We start from the raw sequence: 11,911 nt of genomic DNA, 5'->3' as shown, positions 1-11,911 counted from the left end.
CAATAACTGTTTACGTCACCACTAGTCAATATTGTCCCCATATGTTAAAAGAAAGATGACAGTAGACTAATCATAAACCCAACTTCTAGCTGTTTTATGAACTTGGCCACACTTCCAACCAGTAATTCAGCAAAAAAGTAAGAACAGTCAAGTCCAGACGCCTAATAGGTCTACAGTAGTTAGACCGTAGTATTGATTACAACAAGGCCTATAGGCTATCAGCTCTTAATGTTTTTTTATTGTAAAACGTGATGCCTTTTCATGTTTGTTATCTATGTCCAATCAGACCAGACGTCCGAAATAGAATCTCTCTGACTTTGCTATTTTAAGGGTTAATTAATAAGACATTCCTACTGTTCTTATTACAAGTGAAACGTTGGACTGGAAGAGGCTACTGTAGTCTATTTGGCATGAGATGCAGACCTTCAATGGCTGTGTCGCCTATAAATAAGCATGCTTTTTCCAGTCGCTACCGCTAGATGGCAGTATAATGATGTTTTCTGACGGAATACACTGTAACATCTCAGTTGCCCAGTCACACATTATTCTCAACATCAGAAGAACGACAGATGCAAACCATGAGATGGCCTTCAGGGGTAAAGTGGCCGACACGAGGGTAAGAGGACTGTTAACTCGGATTTTATACTCAGAAAAAATCTGATTATGTGCCATCCGGGCAACCGTGGGTCAGATATGGACGCTGTTATAATAAAATACGAAATCATCAGGTGTCGTTGTTGGCGACTATGAAACATAAGCTATCAGACTATCATTTCTATTCAGCGACTGATATTTCATTTATCGTGAATGGCAAATGCAACAGATAATGATCACTCAGTCTGTGCAAATTAAGGTCTTCTGTCCTTTGCTGCTCCCCCGCAGTGCGCATCCCTTGCAGAGTCTGTTGGAGTTCTGCCATGGGAGATTTTACACCTGCTGAATGATCCACGGTTCAGTTGACAGTGCTGTCACGGCTTTGCTACAGTGTCTTGGCGGCTGATTTGAGTATAGCCTAGGTCTATGATGTGTGATATATTATTATTGGGATGAATGACTCTGACTCTCTCGATCAATTTCTCTCTTTCACTCTCTTTCTCTCGATCTCTCTCCCCCAGACAGTGCTTGTACACCTGCTGCTGTGCCTCGTCATATTCTACTCTCTCTACTACATGACTGGGAGTGTGTGTTTCGGCGCGTTCAGGTGCGACACTTTTCTTTTCCTCTCTCTGTGTGCACGTGTGGTTATTGGGTAAGTGACCTTGCTGGAACGGTGAGCCGTCCTCACGCGGCTTCTATAAACCTGGTGCCAGGTGACAGAAGAGAGGGGGAGGGATTCGTGGAATCCACAGCAACTATTGGTCTGTTTTCATTGATTGGAATGACAGTCAGTTTCAACCCCCCTGGTTCCCTCCTAGCTCGTTCTTTTGAATATCCTGTTTGTTTGTTTTATCTGCTGTTCTTCTGTTTGCATTCAGGTTGGATCACTTTGATGGACTTATTCCCTTTGACCTTAAGACTGAACCAACCAATTTGGAGTCCAACTCCAAATATCTGGGTGAGCGAAGATGTGTATGGTAGTGTGTGTGTGTGTGTGTGTGTGTGTGCGCACGCACACTCTACAGATGGTTATGGTCTTATATTGTTGTTCCAGTGAACCTGCTGTCCATGGAGTTGACCTATTTCTGCAGTGGTCTGCTGTTTGCAGCCGTTGTGAGGAGATGGGTCTGGGACTACGCTCTCACAGTCACACTACTGCACGTACTGCTCACCAGCCTAGGTGAGACACACACATACACACAGAAATGCATACACATGCCTGAACTCACTCTCACACACACACACACTGGCTTAACTCAGAATAATCACTTGCTGGCAGAGCAGAGTGCTCAGGGCCAGCTTTGATGACATCATGACAGGACGGGAAGTTGGGTTACAGTTGAGAAGCAGCTGGGCTCTAAACAAGGCACATATATTGACCCTATCTCATGGTCTTCTTTAATTCCCCTTCCTCATGTGTAAGGATTGGATGGGTCTAGCTCTAAAGCAATACGATGTACACTCCCCATCCTTAGTTCTGTATGGTATATTACCTGTTTTTAATGTGTGTTTGTAATGTGTGTTTGTAATATATGTGTGTAATGTGTGTGTTTCAGTGATGTTGGAGTTTCCCTTGGTATGGCAGTGGTGGCTGGCCCTTGGTAAGACCTGTACCTCACCCACACATGTTCTGTTTTATTGTGTGAAACCTTCTGAGGAGTTATAGACGAGTAATTGGTTATGTCTCTTCCTTATTAATGGTTTTGTGTGTGTGGTTGTATGTTTTGTTTGAAGGCAGCGGGTTGTTTCTGATGATCTGTAACGGTCAGCTGATAGCTTACTTCACCTGCCAGAGTGACCAGAGTTACCCCACCTTCAACAGCTACTGAGTACACACACACTGACTAGAGTTCTTTGCAGTGAGTCCGGTGGAAATGGAGGGAAACCAAATGTTCCTGTTGACTTGGTTACCTGTTTGATTGTTGCACTTTGTTTCTGTTGGACCGGCTTCCCAGACACCAATTGAGCCAAGTGATTCTCCACTGAGCAATCTTTTGAGTCCAGGAAACAGCTCTTATATGTAATATCTGTAGTATGTAATATCTGTAGTATGTAATATCTGTGGTATGTAATATCTGTAGTATGTAATATCTGTAGTTTGTAATATCTGTAGTATGTAATATCTGTGGTATGTAATATCTGTAGTATGTAATATCTGTGTTCTCTACGAATGTTAATCTTATGTCAGACAATGTTAATCATGTAATTTATCATCTTAGATCTATTAAACCAGCTGTAACATCGCACACCTGGGCTGACTCTATACACACACACACACACACACACACACACACACACACACACACACACACACACACACACACACACACACACACACACACACACACACACACACACACACACACACACACACACACACACACACACACACTTGTTCTTATCACATCCTGGTTTAAGCCTAACCCTAACCTTAACCACAACCCTTACCTCAACCACAAGCCTTACCCTAACCACAACCCTTACCATAACCCTAGCACCTCAACCACAACCCTAACCACAACCCTTACCATAACCCTTACCCTAACCACAACCCTTACCATAACCCTAGCACCTCACCCATGACCCTAACCCTAGCACCTCAACCCTAGCCCTAATCTTATGTTGTTTTTTAAATATATGTTTATTGTATTCTATTGTTTTATGGACAGTGATAGTACCACTGATAGTTGGAGTGTAGAGGGGAGACAGATACAGAGGGAGACAGAGAGGAAGACGGGATTGGTGCTCACGTCACCAGGGATGTATGTGTTCCATAGTCTGAGGGGCTACCACTAGGCCAGACCGACACCTTATAGTCAACCCTGACCCTAACGTTGGTTTATCCTACTTTTTATCCTACTTTTCTCTTTGACCCGTAATGTGATGAAGCTAGGCTCCGCCTGGTTCTCCCTTTGACCCAAGGTGCAGGAGGCCGACTCCAGGTAGCTCCGGTTCAGTTTAACCACTGGTTCTAACCCGGCCTGAGCCTCCGTTCTCTGTGAGATATAAACAATCTGATACATGATAGGAAAATGCATTTTAATTTATTCAAAACACAAATAATATCAGAATGATATCAGGGCTCCGTGACTCCAACCTCAGCCGGAGGCATATAGGAGAACTCTGGGAAGGCTCCATTGGCCACGTCTCCCAACATGTCACTCAAACCGAGGGAGGCGGGGACTGGGAGAAGCGTGAACTCCGGGTCAAAATACCGCACATCACACGGACCAGACTGAAAGAGAGAGGGAGGGAACGAGTGATCAGACACACATTCAGGTAGTCACAGATCCAAACTGACCCATAGCCCCCCCCCAAAAAAACACACACACACATACTCACCAGGTTGGGAATGAATGGGGGAGGGACTTTCCTGGCTATCAGGTCATCCCAGTTGATGGACAGGAAGAAGGTGTGGCCCTGCAGCTCAGCCTACAAACAAAGTGAGACAGCACGTCAATGTGTGTATGGGTGCGTGTGTGTATGTGGTCTTGCATGTATGTGCCAGGTGGGGTAATGGGGGGTGCTTACAAGGTCCTGTTCCCCCCTAAGGCGTTTGGTACAGTCTCTCTCCAGCAGGCCCTGCAGCAGAGACCGGGCAGACTGGGACACACTTCTATGGAGCTGCAGGGGGGCGTGAAGGATGTTCTCAAACTTCTCGGCCTTACTGCGACTGTAGAATGGGGGCTGAGGAAGAGAGAGAGAGAGAAAAGAAGAGGAGAGAGGGAGCCAGATAAGTGTGCAGTGGATGGAATATGCTAGTTGAAAAGTAGCTGAAAGAGAAGAGAAAGAGAAACACATTCACCAGTCCATGAAGCATCTCATAAAGTACACTCCCCAGCCCCCACCAGTCCACTACTCCACTGTAGGCGTGACCTAACAGCACCTCTGGCGCCAGATACTCAGGGGTTCCACAGAACGTTTGCATAGTCCCACCCACAGACACGCCCTCTTTACACAGCCCAAAATCTGTCAGAACCACATGACCTCCACTGTCCAATAGGATGTTCTCTGGCTTCAGGTCTCTAAGGGGGGGGTACCGAGGGTTAAATCACTGTGAGGAAAATGCGCTCTCTCTCATTGTGTGTGTGTGTGTGTGTGTGTGTGTGTGTGTGTGTGTGTGTGTGTGTGTGTGTGTGTGTGTGTGTGTGTGTGTGTGTGTGTGTGTGCACCTGTAGGCTATGTTGAGGGAGTGGAGGTAGCCCAGGGCTGAGGCCATCTCTGCAGAGTAGAATGTTGCTCTGGGCTCCGGGAAGAGGTCTGGAAGGAGAAGTGGAGCCCCACCAGGAATGGATGCTGCAGTTCCTTCAGCAACACACTCCTCTCTACCATCACATCTCTCTGCTGGAAGGAGAGAGAGAGCGAGAGAGGGATAGATAATGAATATAATTGAATGGAATGGAACGGACATAGAATGGGATGAAAATAGAATAGAATGAAAATAGAATAGAATGGAAATAGAATGGAACGGAAATAGAATGGGGTGAAAATAGAATAGAATGGAAATAGAATAGAACGGAAATAGAATAGAATGGAAATAGAATGGAACGGAAATAGAATGGGGTGAAAATAGAATAGAATGGAAATAGAATAGAACGGAAATAGAATAGAATGGAAATAGAATGGAATGGAAATAGAATGTAATGGAAATAGAATGGAATGGAAATAGAATGGAATGGAAATAGAATGGAACGGAAATAGAATGGAATGGAAATAGAATGGAATGGAAATAGAATGGAATGGAAATAGAATGGAATGGAAATAGAATGGAATTAAAATAGAATGGAATGGAAATAGAATAGAACGGAAATAGAATAGAACGGAAATAGAATGTAATGGAAATAGAATAGAATGGAAATAGAATGGAACGGAAATAGAATGTAATGGAAATAGAATGTAATGGAAATAGAATGGAATGGAAATGGAATAGAATGGAAATAGAATGGAACGGAAATAGAATAGAATGGAAATAGAATGGAATGGAAATAGAATGTAATGGAAATAGAATGGAATGGAAATAGAATGTAATGGAAATAGAATGGAATGGAAATAGAATGGAACGGAAATAGAATGGAATGGATATAGAATGGAATGGAAATAGAATGGAATGGAAATAGAATGGAATTAAAATAGAATGCAATGGAAATAGAATAGAACGGAAATAGAATAGAACGGAAATAGAATGGAATGGAAATAGAATAGAATGGAAATAGAATGGAATTAAAATAGAATGGAATGGAAATAGAATGTAATGGAAATAGAATGGAATTAAAATAGAATGGAACGGAACTAGAATAGAACGGAAATAGAATAGAACGGAAATAGAATAGAACGGAAATAGAATGGAATAATAGATACCTCTTTCTTCCTCAGTATGACCTGTTTCTGTAGAACCTTGACAGCATACATACTTTCACTCTGTCTGTGTCTCGCTAACACCACCTGCAACAAGATAAAGACATCACCAACACAACAAACACACACCGGCCTACTCATAAATACACACACACGTAAAGGGACACACACACTTGCTCCCACCTTCCCAAAGCTTCCTTTGCCGATGAACTTCAGGTATTGGAAATCAGAAGGCTTCACCCTGGTAAACATGACAACAGAGCAGCATGAGTGTGAGGTCTGATGATTTCCATTGGCTATGGGCAACTCAAGGAAAAACACCTGGCCATAACTTTGGGTACTCACTGAGTCTCCTCCTCCAGCAAACTTGGCAGACGCTGATAGAGAGAAAAAGGATGGGAGGGTGTTAGATTTGGGTCAGACAGAGATTATATAAATGGGTCATAGGTGTCCTGGCTGTATGCCTATATATACTCACCGATGTTCCCCCCTCTCTCTCCTCTCTTTCCCTCTCCTCCCTCTCTTCTCTCTCCTCTCTTTCCCTCTCCTCTCTCAGGCTCTCCTGCAGCAGGATGGTCTGGGCGTCCAGGCTTCACAGAGACAACATGGACAGTGTTAGGCCTGTGTGTGTCTCTGTGTTAATTATAACATAATACATTATTTTAGATCATCAATATGGAGTACAATCATTAACACAATATGAAGTAAGTTGCGACTTACTGCTGAAAGATTTGGTGGTCGGACACCAGTTTGTGCAGAAAGTTGCTGAAGCCCCTTTTCTTCCCTTCAAGCAGAGCTGAAACACAGGAAAGGGTTCTTACATAAGACTATGTCAGTATCAATATCAGTAGGCTCTCAAAGTGTCGATATAACTAAACTCACTATAAAGGAGCTGAAAATCTAATGAAAAACATTGAACGGAAATGAAGGTAAAAAAATCTCTAGTAACATGATGTAAGACATCAAGGGCATCATACCTGCTATTCAATGACATTAACGATGTGTTATACACTATATATACAAAAGTGTGTGGACACCCCTTCAAATTAGTGGATTTGGCTATTTCAGCCACACCCGTAGCTGACAGGTATATAAAATCGAGCACACAGCCATGCATTCTCCATAGACAAACATTGGCACTAGAATGGCCTTACTGAAGAGCTCAGTGACTTTCAACGTGGCACCGTCATAGGATGCCACCTTTCCAACAAGTCAGTTCGTCAAATTTCTGTCCTGCTAGAGCTGCCCCGGTCAACTGTAAGGGCTGTTATTGTGAAGTGGAAACGTCTAGGAGCAACAACGGCTCAGCCACAAAGTGGTAGGCCACACAAGCTCACAGAACGGGACCACCGAGTGCTGAAGCGCGTAGCACGTAAAAATCATCCGTCCTCGGTTGCAACACTCACTACCGATTTCCAAACTGCCTCTGGAAGCAACGTCATCACAAGAATTGTTCGTCAGGAGCTTCATGAAATGGGTTTCCATGGCTGAGCAGCCTCACACAAGCATAAGATCACCATGCCCAATCGGCTGGAGTGGTGTAAAGCTCGCCGCCATTGGACTCTGGAGCCGTGGAAACACATTCTCTGGAGTGATTAATCATGCTTCACCATCTGGCAGTGCAACGAACAAATCTGGGTTTGGCAGATGCCAGGAGAACACTACCTGCTCCAATGCATAGTGCCAACTGTAAAGTTTGGTGGAGGAGGAATAATGGTGTGGGGCTGTTTTTCATGGTTCAGGCTAGGCCCCTTAGTTCTAGTGAAGGGAAATCTTAACACTACAGCATACAATGACAATCTAGACGATTCTGTGCTTCCCACTTTGTGGCAATAGTTTGAGGAAAGCCCTATTCCTGTTTCCACATGACAATGCCTCTGTGCACAAAGCGAGGTCCATACAGAAATGGTTTGTCGAGATCGGTGTGGAAGAACTTGACTGGCCTGCACAGAGCCCCGACCTCAACCCTATTGAACACCTTTGGGATTAATTAGAATGCTGACTGCAAGCCAGGCCTAATTACCCAACATCAGTGCCCGACCTCACTAATGCTCTTGTGGCTGAATGGAAGCAAGTCCCAGCAGAAATTTTCCAACATCTAGTAGAAAGCCTTCCCAGAAGACTGGAGGCTATTATAGCAGCAAATGCAGGACCAACTCCATATTAATGTCCATGATTTTGGAATGAGATCTTCGAGGAGCAGGTGTCCACATACTTTTGGTCATGTAGTGTACCTGTTATTGACAATGCTTTATAACCCCATAATAACGCATTATAGCAGTTGGCGAGAAAAGGTGTTAGGCCACTGAGCATTCAAACACTAGAATATGAAAACACATAGTTGTAACTACATTAATAGAATTCAATAGAATGTCAAACTTACCAGTAAAAAATGACACAAGCCCTTTCATTTTGGCATTTTTGCATAACGCCCATCTGGATGAAATAATAAAGTCCAGTGAAAGGAGCGAACAAACTGAGATGTTCTTTAACTCTGGTGGCTGTGGTCTGAAGAGTTCAGCACCACTGACAGCGCGCGCTCGGCAGGCAGGCTATTTACAACAATCCCACATGTTCTCCCGTCAAAAGACCTCTCTGACTCTCTGACGTAGGCCTAATTGAGTCCAAGGCACCCCTGTAGGCTACATTATTGTGTGGGCGTTGGGCTCAAGTCACTCATCCACTAAATCCTGACAGGGGCTCCCGCGTGCCCCGGGTGTACTGTCGAATCAACGCTCCTATCAATGGAAAACCTTCTAAAACTTTGTAGGAGCTCTGCATGGACAGACACTGTGCTACTGCTTTGGGGAATGTGTGTGTGTGTGTGTGTGTGTGTGGTAGATACTCTGGTTCCTCTAAAGGGTCCTATATCCTGATAAATTAACTCTGCTGACAGAACACACAGAGGGGAGGTCAATACTGACCAATAGTTTCCACTGACCATTCAGAAAGACAGACCAAATAGGAGAGACAAATATACACAATGAGTCACAGCAGGGGCTGTAGGGTACGAGTCAGACCATGCTGTTTTCCAAACTACCCCAGGAAGTTACAAAGGTCAAGGTCAGAGGTCATCTGCTTTGGTCCAGATACAGGTACACTCTGTTCAGAGTCACTACAGACTGTAGGCTATATAGACCTGTCTGAGGAGGAATGACTACTGTAGATTTACCACACTCAACATTGACCTGATCTATGACCTCTGACATTTAACCTTCCTCTCATTGGCCATTTAGAGAACACAGGCTTGCACGCACGCGCACACACACACACACGCTGACAGGTCTGTATTCTGTGTGTGCCAAAGAGTGTATCAATATTACATAATATAATAAAACAAATCATGTAATTCATTACATAATATGAGTTTTTTCCCAAAAGGCTATATATAAATTTTCATAAATGTTGGCAAATGAGCTTTTATTGTTTAAAGAATTTATGAAAGATATTGGTGTTTTTTCACTATAGATGGCATCATGAGCAAGGAAAATTATGTGGATATATTGAAGCAGCATCTCAAGACATCAGTCAGGAAGTTCTGACTGATGATCTGATCTGATCCGGAATTTTCCAAGATGTTTAAAGGCACAGTCAACTTAGTGTATGTAAACTTCTGACCCACTGGAATTGTGATACAGTGAATTATAAGTGAAATAATCTGTCTGTAAACAATTGTTGGAAAAATGACTTGTGTCATGCACAAATTAGATGTCCTAACCGATTTGCCAAAACTATAGTTTGTTAACAAGAAATTTGTGGAGTGGTTGAAAAACGAGTTTTAATGACTCCAACCTAAGTGTATGTAAACTTCCGACTTCAACTATCTATATATATATATATATATATATATATATATATGCTTTGAATCAATACAGTAATATGAGATCTGTATATAAAACATTTACATTTGACATTTTAGTAATTTAGCATAAGCTCTTGTCCAGAGCGACTACAGGTAGTTTATTCATCTTCAGATAACTAGGTGAGACTGTAATGCCCGAGGTGTAGTGGATGAACAGGAGTCAAACGCAGGAGACAGAGAGTTCAGAGTAGCGTTCCAAATTTAATTCCCCACACGGGTGCAAACACGACGCTACTCAAAAAACAAATGCTTCACCACAAACAAAGTGAGAAACACGAAAATCACCAACCAACGTACACGTACCCTGACACACAAGAATGTACAGAGTGTACACACAACAATCCCGCACACCCAGCAGGCCGGGCTGCTGGGTAATAAAGCCCCACAAATCACCCTAACCACAAACAGGTGTACCTACTCAACAAAAAGGGAGGGGGAGTAAAAGTCAGTAGCAGCTAGTAGGCCGGTGACACGACCGCCGAGCACCACCCGAACAGGAAGGGGAGCCACCTTCGGTGGGAGTCGTTACAGAGACAACCACATATCACAGTCTACAGGATACAAACATTCCATTCCAGCTAAACAATAGATATACTGTATAGCGTTTTGCAAAAAAAAAAAAAAACGTTTTAATACACACCTACAATCTATGAATAAAAAAAAGTGAGAACAGTAATATTTTACACACACATGAAAAACGTGAAAAATGTATGGAGATTTTGGAAATAAACTCTTCATATGTAGCCAGAGAGAGAACTTTCTGAATCAGACACCGTCTAGACTCTAGTCAATAGGTTCACACTGTCCTAACGAGAAAGTACATACATGTTGCCCTAACGAGACAGACAAATGGGAACACACTGCTCCAACGAGGACAACACCAACAACACACTCTGCCCATCACACAGAGGAAGACCATCAGAAAGAGAGGGACAGAGAGAGAGAGGGGTGGGGGGAGACCAAAACAAAAGAAAATGTGTTAACATTGCCAAAGCAAGTGAAGGAGATAATAAACAAAAGTGAAATAAACAATAAAAGTTAACAGTAAACATTACACTCACAAAAGTACCAAAAGAATAAAGACATTTCAAAGACATTTATCTCTCTCTCTCTTTCTCTCTCGACCACTCTCTTTCTTTCTCTCTCTCTAATTCTCTCTCCCCCTCTATCACTCTCTTTCTCTCTCTCTTTCTATTTCGCTCTCTCTTTCTCTGTCTCTCTCCTTCTTTGTTTCTGTCACGATCGTGTGGAGGAGAGACGGACCAAAACGCAGCATGTGGAAAATAAGCCATCTTCTTTTATTTTTTCTACGAAGATGAACATGAAACGAAACACTATTACAAACTATACAAAAACAACAAACGACCGTGAAGCTATAAACGTAGTGCACACACACACACACACACACACACACACACACACACACACACACACACACACACACACACACACACACACACACACACACACACACACACACACACACACACACACACACACACACACACACACACACACACACACACACACACACACACACACACACACACACACACACACACACACACACACACACACACACACACACACACACAACATAGACAATTCCCCACAACCAGCTAAAGCCTATGGTTGCCTTAAATATGGCTCCCAATCAGAGACAACAATAACCAGCTGTCTCTAATTGAGACCCAATTCAGGCAACCATAGACTTTCCTAGATACCTACACTCAACCATAGACACAGCTAGACTACTATACTAAACATAAACCCAACTACTCTAATAAACCCCCTAAACCTTACAACCACCCTAGACACTACAAAAACCACATACATTCCCCATGTCACACCCTGACCTAACCAAAATAATTAAGAAAACAAAGAATACTAAGGCCAGGGCGTGACAGTTTCTCTCTCCCCCATCTCTCTTTCTTTCTCTCTCTCTCTGTCACTAGTCTCTATATTTGGGGCAGTGGAGTTCAGGGGACAGTCAGTGCTGTTGTGTCTTGGTTACTGCAGCAGTAAGATGACACTCTGTCGGGGGGGGGGATGGGGGGGGGGGTGATAGGAGGCAGAGGAAGTTAACCCATCCTATCA

At 43.3% G+C, this 11,911-nt stretch overlaps 1 protein-coding gene and 1 pseudogene across 3 annotated transcripts; one reads left to right on the top strand and one right to left on the bottom strand.

Moving 5' to 3' along the window:
* Positions 1-490: 490 nt before the first annotated feature.
* LOC139572716 (putative transmembrane protein 244) lies at positions 491-2,843 on the top strand. Of its 3 annotated transcripts, none has more exons than XM_071395428.1 (6): positions 491-616; positions 1,116-1,201; positions 1,476-1,555; positions 1,652-1,777; positions 2,154-2,198; positions 2,332-2,843. In XM_071395428.1, the coding sequence occupies exons 1-6, from the start codon at positions 491-493 to the stop codon at positions 2,424-2,426; spliced, it is 558 nt and encodes a 185-aa protein (XP_071251529.1). In that variant the 3' UTR covers positions 2,427-2,843. The 3 variants fall into 3 exon arrangements, with proteins under 3 accessions (XP_071251529.1, XP_071251531.1, XP_071251530.1); XM_071395430.1 differs by having other exon boundaries at positions 493-616; positions 2,336-2,843; XM_071395429.1 differs by having other exon boundaries at positions 509-616; positions 883-1,201.
* A 779-nt stretch (positions 2,844-3,622) lies between these two features.
* On the bottom strand, positions 3,623-8,731 carry LOC139572451 (serine/threonine-protein kinase Sgk1-like; annotated as a pseudogene).
* Between the last annotated feature and the right edge of the window lie 3,180 nt (positions 8,732-11,911).

The sequence above is a fragment of the Salvelinus alpinus genome, chromosome 4 (genome assembly GCF_045679555.1).
Source record: "Salvelinus alpinus chromosome 4, SLU_Salpinus.1, whole genome shotgun sequence".
NCBI classification, from domain to species: domain Eukaryota; kingdom Metazoa; phylum Chordata; class Actinopteri; order Salmoniformes; family Salmonidae; genus Salvelinus; species Salvelinus alpinus.
This window is presented reverse-complemented; position numbering and strand designations above follow the sequence as displayed.